This window comes from Uloborus diversus, chromosome 4 (genome assembly GCF_026930045.1).
Source record: "Uloborus diversus isolate 005 chromosome 4, Udiv.v.3.1, whole genome shotgun sequence".
NCBI lineage: Eukaryota > Metazoa > Arthropoda > Arachnida > Araneae > Uloboridae > Uloborus > Uloborus diversus.
The window spans coordinates 21,379,883-21,395,797 of record NC_072734.1 but is presented as its reverse complement, the minus strand read 5'-3'; the positions used below and the strand labels follow the sequence as shown (position 1 = coordinate 21,395,797).

The following is a 15,915-nucleotide window of genomic DNA, read 5'->3' as shown; positions in this document are numbered from 1 at the left end:
AAAACTTTAGATTATTTCATCGGATCTTTAAGATTCGTGCTTTCAGAACTTCTTTGAATTTGCCGATCACCCTTAAAAGTTTCAACCTTAGCTACGGGCCTCGACTTACTAATTTGTTACGTTTTCTTTCCTATTTTATAACTGAGATCGAACAAAACACTATATTTCTATTTTTATTTGAAAGTGATTACTTGAAAATGTTAGGCAACAAAACCGTTTGCTGACAGTTGCTATTTGTTAAGTTAAAAAGCAAGCAAACTAGGGGACGGCTACAGAAAGTTCGGTAAGCGCTCAAGCTAACTGATTGCCATAACGGCAGTTATTTTCTCATTAGTATCTTTTTATACATGTAATCGAACCAATTGGTATTCAGTTTTAAAAAAATACAAAGAGAGTCAGTAAAAAGGAAAGAAAAAAAGAAGCCCTGAGTCTGAGTCTGAGTCTGCATGTTTTCCAACGACTCCGACTCCGACTCCTTCACTCCAAAATCATTCCGACTCCGACTCCGACTCCACAGCCCTGCAAAAAACTAAAGAAAAGGAGAGCATGTACGTAGTAGAAAAAAAGCTTACTTGCAAAATCTATGGATTTCCTTTTCTGAAATTGTTCAGCTGCAAAAACAGTGATTTCTCTCGGTACAAATCAGCTTTTGCATAAAAATCAACAATCACTGTTAAATTTATCACTTATTGCTGTTAGTTTTAATGTATAACTCGTTTATAAGACTAAATCACTGCTACTTTTATGGCTTATTATTTTTGACTTCACAATACGATTCATTTATAAAAGAGTATATTACTGCTAATTTTACGGTTAAGTTTAGTTAATTTGTCGGGACAATTCAATTATAAGACAGTATATTGCTTCTAGTGTTATGGCTAATTACTGCTAATTTCGCAGGAAAGTTCAATTATAAGAGAGTTAATTTCTGCTAATTTAATTTATTATCGTTAATTTCACAGGGCAATTTATTAAAACACAGGATATTACCACTAATTTTGCAGTTTATTAGTGTGAATTTTATGATTTTAAACTGAAACCTCAACTGTAAAATCTAGGTACAAGTTTTTTTTTTTTTTTTTTTTTTTTTGCAGTGATAGAGTGTAATGAGATTTCAAAAAAAGTATTAAACATGGTTCGAATTTTGCAAACGTTTTGCTCAAAGTTTTTCCTTTGACGCTTACTGCATTATTGATGAAAAAAAATTTTCTGTTGATTTGATTGATAAAAATAAAATTGGCATGTTCGAGTGCAATGGGAAGTAATATTGATTCAAAACATTTATTTTCTTTCACGCTTATTCAAAACTTTAATTGTCATTGACAAACTGAAGCACTATTGAAGATATTTGCAATCCCAAAATTTTTTTTTTTTTGGATCAAGTGAGAACTTTTAAAAATTTGCTCTCCCCCCTTTTTTTGCCTGAATATATTTGAATTACTTTTTGATTAAAGCTGTAATTTTTATTGTTTTTTTTTAATTAAATTGCAGCACTTCTCTTTTTGAAAAATTAACAACTCAACTCAACGTAGGGGGGGGGGAGGTTTTTTTATATGCAGAATGTGTGTACGAAATTTGAAATTAATCGGTCAGTTGGTTTTAAAATGGGAGTTAACACATACTTTTAAAAAGTAGTTTTGAGAAAAATGCGTTTCAAGTTTTAGGAGGTAAAAAGCATTAATTCCAGCTCCATAGAGTACAGTCTCTGTAGTAGCTTCGGTCTCCTCGGCCTTTTCTTTTTTTGTTATTTAGATACATTATATTTAACTAACTTCAAGCAAGTAGCCCTGACTTTCGGAGCGTCGCAGCTGTCAAAACTGCTGCATTCTTTGACAGCTGTCAAAGCTACAGTTTGAAGGAGCGGAGAATGAATACTTGATAATTTGGAGAATTTTGTACGAAACGACTTGAAATTTTGGGAATATATTCTTGAAATGTTTAACTAAAAGACAAAAGAAAAAATCACTTTTTTGAAACTGCAAAACTCTACCCCCCCCCCTTTTAATAAACAATAAGTTAATTCGTGTTTTCATTTTTCACGTCTTGATTTGCGCTGTATTTTCATGAAAAGTAACTCCTGCGTAAAAAGGGGGGTCTACAGTAGCTATTAAATAGCGCACTTGAAACAACTTCGTAGGAGCATCGCTATTTTAACCATATATAACCACAACGTACAGTTTTTTTTTTTTTTTTAAATTATAAAGTGTTTGACTGTGCCATAGTATTTTTTTGCAATGTATTTCTTCATTATTAAAAAACAAAAAACAAAAACAAATAAGATATTCAAAGAAGTAACTAATTTAAAAGTTTTTATTTTGTTCATATAACCAATCATAGTAGTTTACATAAATTTAAAAAAAGAACAATTACACAGACATGATGGCAACACACTGGAATGATTTCCTTTTACAATAGGAAAAACATTTACAAAATGCATAAAACAGTTAGTAAATAAAAATGTATAAAAGTACTTAAATACCACGTGACAAACATAAAAAAAAGTACAAATGAGAATAGCATTAAATTAACTGCTCAGCAGGTGAAAATGACAAAAGAGTAAGCATAAATTCGCAGCACAAATCCTGAGCTAGTAAAAGTCCACTGATTGATAATACTTGAACGATAATCAAAGATAACTATTATGAAACAATTATAAGTCATAATAAAATCTTAATGAGTTTATATGCTATTTTATAAAATGATTTTATTTAGATTTGAGGGTTGTGTTAAAAGGAGTTTGAGGACTGTATTTCAAATAGGTAAATATTCAAATCATTGGCTCCTTTATTATGCAAAGAGGCTTGAATGAGGATATGATCAAGGGATAACGATACGTCTTTGATATCATTGATAACAATTAGGAATAAGCTTCATCTACATGTTTTGAATGCTTTAATATTTTGAAAGTAATTATAGGTTTGAAAAGCTATTTTTGGAGGAAAAACTCAAAAGGGAAAAATCGATTAGTTGATCTGTGCTGCAAATATCATTTTCTTTGGCTTAGCCAAACGTACCAGCGGTTGGATCCATTCACGCTTAGTCTTTTTTTTTTCTTCCATAAAATTAAACATATTTAGATAATTAATTTTTGGTATGCATAACTGTGTAGTTTGTTTCTCATGATTACACAGATCGAAAGAGGTAAAATATTATGCCATTGCAATGAATAAGTGCCAGCTTATTTAGGTCAGTGTATTATTTTAATGTTAATATTTGACTAGGTTTTTGATCTATCTGTTTTTTAAAAAGCTAAAATTTGACATGCTTATAAGGACCCTTTTTTTTAAAAAAGAAAAAGCTGTGCTTCAAATCATTAAGTACGCTTTTCTTTATTGAACAAGAAAGCAAAATGAAAATGTATTCTGGCAACAGTTTAAAATCGTATGTCAATTAAAAATATAACTTTAAAGGATCAGTCTCAACTAACGAAAGTGTTTAGTAATTAAATGAACGTAAAACTGTCTTGTTTGAATGTCGACTAAAATTTCTAAAAGGAAAGAAATAAAAGGCTTTTCAATAGTTTACGTATTCTGACTGAATTGTTGATTCGGTCCTTGGAGTTGAGAGACAAGACTTTTACTCCAATGAGTGAAAACGCCTGCAATATGATAAACATGAAAGACAGCACAAATAAAATCTATGTACAAAAGAACTTTAGGACAACAAAGGCACATTAACATAACAAGTATAAAAACTTCAGAAAAGGGATCCAAACTATAAAAAATGCGTGTAAAATAAACCAATTATTGTCTTTTTTTTCAGCTAATAGTAAATTACGTTGTTCTCTTTTCTTCACATTTAATTTAAAAAATACTAATTTGGACTCTTCGAAATAGCGTTACATTGGAGAACTTCTTCATGAATAAGCATATTAGATTATGATATGCAATTTTTTTTTAAGGCTTAAGCTTTTCAAATACGCAATAAAATTTCTAAAAATAGTTCGATTTTAATGGAAAATTTCAAATGCAGTTTTTACAAATGTGCTTGTTAATGCCACCTTGTTACAAGAAATACAACAAACACTTCATTTACAATGGCTTTCACAGTGTGGATTACCATCAAGATTGGCATCTTCAACATGTGACTGGTGGACGGAATTGTTTTAGGAATGTTCTCGAGTTTCACACCCATCCGATTCCCCTGTTTCTACCATCGTTGTACGAGCCACCATTTTGCCAGTTAGAAGATTGTCCTTGGTGGTTTTTCGGCCACTGTACCCCACCAGAAGGTCCAGATGCACCATAATTAGTGGGCCACTGAACACCGGAACCTTGATTGCTATTCCATGGTTGAGTTTCAGAAGCAGCACCATACCCACCGCCATCTTCACCGCCATAGCTACCGCCGTAGCCTCCATTACTGCTACCCCCGTAGCCTCCATTACCGCCACCACCGTAGCCTCCACTACTGCTACCTCCATAACCTCCGATACTGCCACCGCCGTATCCTCCTCTATTGCCACCTCCGTAAGTTCCACTATCTCCTCCTCCTCCTCCTTGGCCGCCTTCGTTGTTTCCACCATATCCTCCTTCGTTGCCAGTGCTGTAGCGACCATCACTTGCTGCTCCATATTCGCCTTCACTTCCCCCATATCCACCATCGCCTCCTCCACCGTATCCGCCCTCACTTCCTCCTCCATATCCGCCTTCACTTCCAGCTCCATACCCACCCTCGCTTCCACCTCCATATCCACCCTCGCTTCCTCCGCCATATAAACTCTCACTTCCCCCTCCATATCCCCCCTCGCTACCTCCTCCATATCCACCCTCACTTCCTCCTCCATAGCCTCCTTCACTTCCGGTATCTCCTTTTCCGTATCCTTCTCCATCTCCAAAGTTTGCTGTTTGTTGTTGAGCACCTCTTCCGTAATTCGATTCCCATCCTTGTTCACTACCACCTTCATATCCGCTGTTCCATCCACCGCCTCCACCTCCATATGGACTTCCTTTGTCATTTCCACTGCTACCCTTGTTATCTGGGTACCATCCTTCTCCTGATTGTCCACCATAAGCGGGCTTCTTAATATAAACCCTGCAAAAGAGAATACAAATATCTAAAAAAATGTTAACTAAACAAGTTACAACACTCAAATTAGTTATGACTCTTTTATATAATATTGATTTTTTTTTCTTTTTACATAAAAATGCTTTTGATTCTTCGTCAGAATGACTAAATATAATCGCCGTAAGAATATATATATATATATATATATATATATATATATATATATATATATATTTCTTATTTTAACACTATATTTAAACATACTATTTTAGCTTAATACCTAAATAAAATATCCTCCAAAATCTTTTCCTAGAAAAAAGAATGCTGTTATTCCTAGTAGTATTATTGCTTTTGCAACCATAAGACTACGATTGCTGCAGTTGAAACTAAACGACTAATAGCCACTTGGAATACAGAGAATGTGTAAAAATATTCGATTTTAACCTCGAAAGAAGATATTTACATGAAGGGATTGGAACTCTTATTCCGTTCAAAGTAAGCTCATCCCAGTGATCCCCGGAAGTCTTCTTTGGAAGCATGTTCTAAGAATAATCCACCGTCACGTTTGGTATTGTTTCTTTTGCACCCGTAAAACAATCATTTTTAAGTGCATCCCTTAGTTTTGGAAATAAACATCTGTCTAATATTGCACGAACCTCCATATCCTCCAGTAATGACTCCTTGCGACTTCTGGTTGTTTTCCAAATTTGAGACGCCAATTAAATGCTTCAGTTTTGAGAGTGGAGAACAAATCATGTCGTATTCCCAGAAATCTTCTAAAATTGTTTTTAACAGTTGGAATATGAGGTGCGTAATTTGTGTTTGTTATGGCCTATTTCACGTCCCGGCAGTTGTATATTTTTCCGGGCGAAAATGTTTTTCAGATATGCTCTGTATAAGCTTAGAGAAATCGTGAACGTAATAATCTTAAGCAAAGGGTAGAGGGAACTACATTTCTTTGAAATAAAAATAAAGGTAAAAAAAGATCTGTGACCCACTTCCCCCAATTAACTCTAATTTGAATTACGAAACTTTGAATTCAAATTATGTTTTTCGCAATCACGAGTTGCGACAAGACCCTACTGATTAGAGTTATTGTTTCTAGAAATGGCTCCCCCCCCCCAAGCATGTCCCTCCTCCTGGGTGGTTACGTGTGTATAGTTGTGTGTGTAGGCTTACGTGTGTGCACGTAGGCGTGTGTATGTGTGTAAAGGCGTGCGCGGGTAGGCGACTGTGTATGCGCATGCGTGTGTAGGACATGGACGCCACCGCCCAGCAAAAGTGGATTCCGGGGCACAGTGCTCAGGACCAGCCGCGCCGCCGCCGGTGGACGGTGGTGCTGCAGGCCTGGTCCAAGCTGAAAAAGGAACCGGAACATCAAGGACTGTCAAGTGAGAACAATAAGCAATCGTGATTGCTCATTAAAACTTAATGAAATTAAACTAAAGGAACAAAATGCGCAAACTTTCCTAATTAAGTAATAGGTAATAGAACAAATGACATAATAGAGTTATATCATAGACATAAACAGACATAATAGAGTGTATCAGTATAATAGAATGTATTATTTCATTGACAAAAAGAAACGTGGTGTTGAGAGAAAAATTAGAGAAAGTCATCAAAATCAAGGTTTCAGCTTTTTTTGCTTGTGCTCAAAAATTTCATTATTTAGATTTCTGCCTCACAATTTGATGATGGCTATGACTCCACTAACGAAAAAGACATACTTTATTATTTTGAGGGAAATCATTTTTTTCTTTATAGGTCACAGGAGACAAGTCAGCGAAATTAAGAAGGAATAAAATGGAACTTATAAACAAATACAATCAGGTAAATGTCTTTTATATCATCCTTTTAAGGGTAAACTTCATATAACTTGAAATCCTAAATTTCTCTACCGAACAGAAGAAAAACATCACATTTTGTAGATTGATTAGGATGTGGGCATTGTTTTATGACAGCCACTTTATTTCTTTGTTTCTAAAAAGAAGGAAACAAAACCTTTTGTCCAATTATTTATTTTTAAAATATAATCAAAGTGAACGCGTTGACGTGGGTATCCACTCTATAAAATGTAAAAAAATGCTATTTTTCGTTCAGTTTCCTTTTTTTGAGCAATCACGAATTGATTGTTATCCTCTCTTGAGAAAGTTAATGTTGCTTTGATTTTTCGGGGTTATTTTTAATATTAATTTGGAGAGCAAAATCTTCATTGTCATAGCAACAAATCATCTGCAGTTTGATTTTATTACTTTTTCTTAAGGCTTAATTCAAGCAGATTTTACATTAAAAAATGAGATTACTGATTCTCATCGTTTAAGATTGATGAGAAATAAGAATAAATATGTTATACACTGTAAAACATATTTACAACAAGTGTACTGGTGGAAATCGGCCATAAAATCTTTATTATCGCATCTTAATCATAATCTTTTTTTTATGGATATGCCTCGTATTACCTATTCCAGAAAATTGCCAGTAGTAATATGAAGGGTGCAAATTTCTTGGCCATTTCCAGTCCATCCCATTTGTAGAAACTAGAAATCCAACGAGTAGAGTCCTATCGAAATTCGTGATTGCGAAAAACATGATGGGAATTTAAAACATTGAAATTCAAAAGAATGTTAGATGCTGGATATTCATTTTGGGATTTTTTAAAAAAATAAACTAGATTTTTAAAGTCAATGTGCGATTGACACATCGGGAAAATCATTGGAAACGAAAAATGCTTATAGCAAAATAGCTATCAAAATGTTTGCTCGTGGGAGGAAAGCACATCATAAACTGTCATAATAAGAAAGCAAACATGTCAGTCGCCACAATTTCAGTCCAAACAAAAAAAAAGTGAGACGAGGGGAGGAGGGGCATCCACTTGACATGAATCCAAACCTGCCGCGCATGCAGATTTCTCGCCTTCTAGATGGTACACTTCCATCTTTCTTCACCTTATCCACTGACCCGGTGATCTATCTCCAGAGATAAAAACAAAGGAGAAACGAATCCAAAGAAGATAAGATGCTATCCTGAGGCCGCATCCATGGTCATGGGCAACAAGAGAGAGAGAGAGGCGGAAGTTCATCGACATACATACAAGCTGAGGAACTCTCAGGCAAGCTAGGTCACTCTGATTAGGGGCATGTCGACTGGATTCCCGGCAGCTGAGAATTTTCGACGCTTGTTTCGTCGGGGGATTTTCACTACAGATTAAGTTACCTGAGAAAATCGGGATAAAATCTCTACGACGCCGACAGCAGTCGGTGACGAATGCCTGTTTTTCACGCTGGATTGATTCTGGCAGCCAATGAAGAGCTCAGTCAGTCCAACTTCAATCAGTGTTCGAAAATATCATATTTTCGAAAATATCGAAAATATCCGATATTTTGATATATATCGGATATTTTCAATCAGCACAAACTAATATCTTCAAAATAGTAAATGCATCTTCAAATCATTCTTAAATTATTATTATAATATGTAGATTTAAAATTAAGGTTTCTTTCATTATTCATATCTAATATTTCATTTTACATTTTTGTCAATTTTAATTCACTTAGCATTAGCTGTTTTACTCATTTGTCTTCTGTTAGCTACTTTTACACAGATGTATGGTTCAGAAATAAACAATATGCAATAGTGAGGAGCGCAGTCATAAGACATTTTATTTTTTTCCAACCAATGTTTAATATTTAATTAGGTACTTTTAATATGAATTAAAATTGCTATATTACTAATAATATTTTATGAATATAAAATAAAAAGAGAATATATTATTTTGTTATATTAATGATATATTAATACAAAACATAGTACATGACTTTTTGGTTATTTTTAATAATAAATGAGCAATATTACACTGATTAATATAATTTTTGCATTGAAAATACCATAGTTGGAAAAATAAATATTGAAAATATCAAAATATCATGATATTTTCAAAATAAATATCGGATATATATCTACTGATACATATCGGCGAACCCAGATTTCAATGTCTTAGAAAACTTTTAACATGCATTTTAAAAGTAATCTCTATGCGTATTCATCAAAAATAAATATTAATACATGTATTTGTTTTTGAAGGCAAATATGTGAAGGCAGATGTGAAATCTAACAATGGTTTCCTGTTAAATATAAGCTCTAATTTGTAAATTATGTCCGTTACTATTATAAACCATATACCCTAGTTCATAGTTGACGATCTAGCATAGTACATCTTCGGTCTATTCTTCATTTTAAGCAAAAATGAAAAGCTTTTCAAATCTTCAAAATCATTTTTAATTATTAAAAGCCAGAATAGCGTTGTCTCTAAAGCGTAGTATTATCTTTTCTAGTTATACCTACACAGATGTATAAATATATAACTGTGGGAATTCTAGCTCGCGCACTCCAGTGAGTATGTGTGAGTGTTAAGGAAAAGGAAGTCAAAAAATTATTAAATGCAAAACATTATTTTAATTCAAATAATATTGTAATGTATCAGTTTTTAAAATAAAAAAAATGCGTTTGAGAGGTATTCTACATTAGTTTTAGTTTTTTAATCTCTTTGCAATAACTTTTAACATAAGCTGTTAATTTTTATTAAATTATCTTTTTGACTGAAAAGTATGCCTACTACACTATTTTACTTTAATTTTTATAAATAAATGAGTTTCACATAAGTTTGAGATCTCAAATAAACTACGTTCCTTACCATCCCTTATCTCTCTCATTAAATTTCTTTGCTGAAGCTGATGATCTTATTAAATAATTACTTAGCTGACACTTTGTTTACAATCAATATTGTAGGAATAATTTGAATTGATAAAAAGTCACTGAACTATATAAGTTAAATTTATGATTTGAACTTCGTTCCTGAAGATTTAAGACCACGCTGTTTTACAAAAACATATTGTACTAAGCCGTATTACAGTACTATCAAGCTAACTAAATAATAATGTAAGGAAAAAAAGATTAACTCAAATTAAGTTGAAAACTGTATGCACCTAAAATTGCATTCCCAATCAAGAACTTTCCATTTCGCAAATTTGATCTGTAACTTGTATAAGAACATAAAAATGCGGAGCCATTACTAGAAGCACACAAACAAATTATATGTAACACAATTTCATTTGCAGGAAGTTCGAGAGCGTGCATGACTAAATAGGCTGAAACCGAAAAGCTAAAACAGCAACCTAATCTTTCAAGTTCAAAACATTGCCTGAAGCATTTATTTATGTTTTTTAAAATCGCATTCGAGTTGGAACTAGGTGTTAACGATCTTTCACTTCTTTTCCTCTTATGTTCTCCAGTCGGGAAACGTGATGTCTGCAGAGAAACTGCTCTGGCACATATCCATTGTCTTATTAGCGTATCCAGTGACTCTTTTTCACGATCCCGAGAAATGGCCAAGGTCGAAAGTTTTTCCTCCTCGATCTCTCGGGGTCAGTTTCGAATCCGTTTTGATTGAGTATTCAAATAATGGAACAAGCCCACACAACGCATTCGAATCGAAAATTGGGATGAAGAAAGAAATGAAGATCGATTGTGGAACGTCCCGATATTTATTGTTACTCGTGCGGATTAAATTTCTTGTTATATTGTTATTCTAAACAATATGAAACTGATCCTCTTTCTTGACATGCTGTGTTTGCTCAATAGCGGTTGGTTGAATTTTAATATGTACATCATCCACGATTCTTTGATATATTTGTTCATTCGAACAATTTATTTACTCTACTTTGTTATCGATGAGGAAAACAAGAAGTTCCTTCGCAACTAAGCGAATAGAATCTAATACATTAGTTCCCCCCCCCCCCTGATTTTTCTAAAGTTCTAAGTTACTTCAGATGCTTTTCTAGCTTGGGTATAAACTGACTAGTAAATGTACAATCACTTTTTTTTCGTTAAAAATATAGGTATTTTTTAGTCGTATTAAAAATAAATTGAATTTTTTTTAGCATCTTGTACCGTTTTTTTTATAAAAACATTAACTCCCAATTTTGGCAGCAAGTGATGATGTAAACTGCTTCCTTCACTTGGCATATATATATACTAGCAGAACCCGGCAGACGTTGTCCTGCCTATAGATACATATTTTATCTCCATATGGTGGGTGTGTTGGCATTAAAACGTTGGTAATTCATTCATTTAATTTTCAAGCACAAAGGTATTTATTCTTTAATATTTCAGACTGTTAACTATGTAATCGAACGAACTTTGAGTAAAAGTAATCTTTTATTCTCATCTAGCTTAAGGCAAGTGGATATACAATATTTTTGGTTTTCTGATTCGGTGTATAAATGTATAGAAAATTTAGTGTTCCTACTCTGGAGCAAGCCACATATAGCTGTCCATGCGAAAAACATGGATTCGCTAAATGTAGTCCGGCAACGCGCAGCGACTGCCCCTGAGCTTTGTTGATCGTTATTGCGAAAGCAAGGCGCACAGGAAATTGTAGTCGTTTGAAAGTGAAGGGCAAATCAGTAGGAATCATAGGAATGCGCGGAACCAGCACATCTTCACCCTTGCATTTACCATTAATTATTGTTGCTTCAATCACGTTCGGCATCAGTTTTTTCACGGAAAGTCTGGTTCCATTGCATAACTTTGGCGTGTTGAGATTTCGTAGAAGCAATATTGGTGAACCGATTTTTAGCCTAAGTTTGTGGGGTGGAACTCCAGGTGGTTCCAATGAATTGAGAAACTCCACTGGATAATTAACAGCTTGATCTTCTTCTATGACTGTATCAATGGATTCGTATTCCATAATTGCACCAGTAAGTTTCAACTGAATCATGTTATTGATTCGATTGACGTCATCATTCTTTGGGGCTAAGATAGCACGTTCGCAAAGCCAATCGTGATTCCTGAAATTGTTTATAATGTTCGGGAAAACGTTTTTCTCAAGATCTTCTATTGATGACTGTAGTTGGCAGAAGTTCGGTGGGAACGATATCTCCTGTGTTGCTGGATCAACAGGAAGTTTGCCGTCGCCCATGTCCAAAAGTTGTTTGGCAAACGTTGCTGCAAAATCATCTCTAAGTAAATGCACACGCATATTAGTCGACAGTGTAATTTTCTTCACATGTCTCCAGAGAGCTGAATTTTTCAGGCATGCTGCCAGTTCGTCTGCTGGTGTTGATCTTGGCATAACGGGCAAAGTTTGACGGAAATCACCCGCGAGAAGTACTACAGTTCCACCCATCGGACGCTGATCGTTTCGGAAATCTCGCAAAGTACGGTCAAGCGCCTCAAGTCCTTTTTTATGGGCCATGGTAAATTCATCCCAAATAATGAGTCGGCATGTTTTCAGCACAGTTGCCATTCCAGATGTTTTTCCAATATTGCAAAGGGGGTGTGCAGCTAGGTTTAAATTCAACGGCAGCTTAAGAGCCGAATGCGCAGTGCGTCCTCCATCGAGAAGTGTTGCTGCAATTCCCGATGACGCCAAAGCCAATGCAATATCATTCTTCATTCGGATTTCAGCGAGTACCAAATTGAGTAAAAATGTTTTTCCTGTGCCTCCTGGTGCATCAAGGAAAAGGATTCCCCCATTTCCACTTCGCACATGCTCCATAACTGTGACGTACGCGAGTCGTTGATCATTTGTCAGTAGCTTTTTCTGAGTCTCAACATTAATTTGCAACGCGTTGACGTCATACTGTTTTTCTCGCAATACGTCACTATCGACTACATTGATGCTAGTACGTCTAGGAGAAAATAGCCCTAGTTGATTTAGGTTTTTTTTGCTAATTGAGATACACGTATCTTCGAGTGATATTAGTGCTGCATTGAAAATGTCTTCTGAATACTGTATATCCAGGTTGCAGTCTCTGCGTGCTTGAAGCAGTATGTCTTCGCTCATACTCTCTTTGTGTTTCTCCCAAAGATCTTTCGGACCTGAAGGAGCACAGGTTGTCAAAATAATGGCAAAAAGAGTTCGAATTTGGTCAGCACGCCGTGTTTCAGAGGCTTCTGTTAATGCATTGTCCCAGTGATGATCATTTTCAAGCATTCCAAGTTTTAAACAAACTTCTCTATATGTCTGATACTCTTGACCATCTATGGTTTTGATTGCTTGGAACGATGTTGGTCCTTTGATCACGTGAAGCAGCATTCGTAAATAGTAGCATGCACCATGATTTGGGTGAACAGTATACACGCGGCCCAACGTGCCAGTAGAAAATATTCCAGATATCGAAGAATGTCTTGCACCTCGTTTTCTTCTGCTAAACGTTTTTGTTGATTGGTTCCAAGTGTAATACTGCGGGACTTCGTGATAAAGCAATGTTTTAGCGAATTCATCAGTTGAACACAGTTGGAAAAAAGCGGTCAATGTTGTGTTCGGTGGACTTGCAGCTCTCTGGTGTGCATTCTCTTCCGTAAAGTAGACTCGTTGACCATTTTCCAAGTGAACACTGAGATGCACAACAGCAGGAAACCTTTCATGAATGTCAAAACCAAATATTCGCCAAACAGCTTCGTTACTGCTTATATAACGTCCCATTTGAAATTGGTCGACTTGCATTGGGATTTGCAAGCCCGAAAACTGCCATATCACTACCTTTATTCACATATTTACATATGTATTTAATTAACTTCACTGAATTGCAGGACTCTACATTGATATGCGCGTTGAATGATTTTGAAAGCAAAGGAGAATAAGGCACAATCCATTTGTTATTAATTTCTATATCAAAGTTATTGATTTTGATAGTTATTGTATACCCTCCGTCATCAGGTTTTCGTCGTCTGTACAGCGGATAACCATCGCCACCGGTTTGTGTTTCTTTTAACAGCTGACGTGGATAATTTTTGGTGCATCTACCGTCTTTCATGCATGGCGAATGAGGGTTGTGGGGCCCACATGGGCCATGTATCATATTCTTTTTGATAATTTCAAATAGCTCAGGATCTTCTTCTGGGTTTGGTAGTTCAGCACTAATGAAGTCGTCGATTTGAGTTGGAACAATTTTTTCCACCAACCAAATTAAGACATGAGCGTGTGGTAAACCTCTCTTCTGCCATTCAACCGAATACATCCAACAGCGAGTTTCTCCATATATATGATTTTTAGTGATGATATTCATGAAGCGGATCAATTTTTGCTTAAAAACTCTCGCAATGACATCATGTCGATGAGACGATTGCTGGCCAGGCAGAAGTAAGTCTTTTATTTCAACCCAAGATGGGTTACATGTGAACGTTATAAATAGATCTGGGCGTCCATATGTACGAACATATGTTAAAGCATCCTGAGCATATTCGTGCATATGCCTTGAACTTCCAGTATACGTTGCCGGAAGTATAACCATTTGTACAATGTCAGCAACTTTTTTTTTCATTCGCGATGGTATCGCGTAAATGAATGTACTCTTCGGCTCGGAGCTTCGATTGATTGTAGCGAATGTAATCGAGTCGTTCACTTTCGACTTTGGCGTACATATCAACGATGAATTGTTGAAAAAGCTGCCGACAGTTCAGGATATGATTGGATTGTTTTGCGCGAATCATTATACGGTATGCATAAAAATCCATAGAACTAACTTTTTTCGTTGTGGTAGCACCAGTGGTGGGATTTGTTTCATACAATTCAAAATGATATCCGTCTTCTCCTCGAGGAAACAGAATTGGATATTGAAGTGCATCGTACGATCGGTGTGTTTCAGCAACACGTTGCTTCGTTTGATCTCGTTTGCAGAAAGACGATATCTCGCCTTGTAATCTCTGTTCCGACGACTACAGCTGCTACTTCAGGTGCCATCGGAGCATTAAATCTCCTTTCATGCTCATTGGACGGCCTTTTATCTGCCCTGATAATTACTTTGAAATCGTCGTATCTCACACCATCCAATGCAGATTTAAAATCTCTGATCAAGCTGTTGTGTTCGTGGAATAACTCTCGTAAATCAGCAATAATATTGCGATCTGTAGCAGCACTTAATGTACATCGTCGGTCAATTTCGGTCTCTACATTATCCATAAAATAAATTTGTAAAAATTTGGGATTTTCCTCTGGCATTGGAAGAAGGGAACCAATTTGATGATAGACCTGGCCTTGTACTTTAAATGTGGGAATGAAATTATTATATCGTACAATATTTGTAGCTCCAAATGATGTCATTTGAAAGCACGAGTTATATTTACGAATATGTTGTAGAAAGTGTTTCGACTCCCGTGTAATTCCAGTCGAGTAGGTTAGAAGTGGCTCTGGTGGTTCAGCAAGCGGTGGCAAATTTACTTTGCCATTGGAGCAACACATACCAGGAGTCTCTTTTTGAAATTTCAAAGCGCGACAATGTACGCAAATTGTAGACATTGGACCAATGACAACATCGCGATGCATTTTGTAATCAAAGTCCTTGTCGTAGTTAAATGCCGCTTTCTTGAGATCTATTCTAGTTTTTGTTTAAGAGTGCCGTGCGTCTCGCTCTTCTGGGGATGCAGCAGCTCTTGAAGTAGAAACTCTAACTCTCAGGTCTTCCAGCCTTGCGTTTTTCTCTTCAGATGTTTCAATAGCTCTTGAAGCGGAAGCTCTGATCCGTTCACTTTCCAGGCGTGCCTCTCTCTCTTCAAATGTTTCCGCAACTCTGCTCGCAGAGATTTGCAATGCTTTTCTAGAGTATCTACCAATGCTTGCTTTTTTACGGGGCATTTCAAATGATAATTTACTAATTAGAAGCTAATTTTTCTTTAAAATAGTAAAACGATATTTTTTAACGTTCGAAGATACAAATGCTTACTTCTCAAAGAAATATTAAAGTCACTTTGAGGACGAAACTAAGCTTGACAACAATGGCGGACACATTGAAATTTTTAATCTTAAGGATGATAATAATGCGTAAATTAAAAAAAAAAACTGAAAAAATATATCAAATCGAAAAAGTAATATATCATTTTGAAGTGAAAAAAATGCCAGAAGAATGGTTG

At 35.5% G+C, this 15,915-nt stretch overlaps 1 protein-coding gene across 1 annotated transcript; it reads right to left on the bottom strand.

The window, feature by feature from the left end:
- Positions 1-4,124: 4,124 nt before the first annotated feature.
- Positions 4,125-13,102, bottom strand: LOC129219932 (uncharacterized). Its single transcript, XM_054854248.1, has 2 exons — positions 12,798-13,102; positions 4,125-5,034 (listed from the first exon to the last, which is right to left on the bottom strand). The coding sequence occupies exons 1-2, from the start codon at positions 13,100-13,102 to the stop codon at positions 4,125-4,127; spliced, it is 1,215 nt and encodes a 404-aa protein (XP_054710223.1).
- Positions 13,103-15,915: the final 2,813 nt, after the last annotated feature.

Coding starts and splice junctions, on each gene's coding strand:
- LOC129219932 (XM_054854248.1), bottom strand. CDS start 13,102: ATGCTGCTTCACGTGATCAAAGGACCAACATCGTTCCAAGCAATCAAA. Junction 5,035..12,797: donor GACTGCAACCTGGATATACA/GTATTCAGAAGA, acceptor TCTCTTTTGCAG/GGTTTATATTAAGAAGCCCG.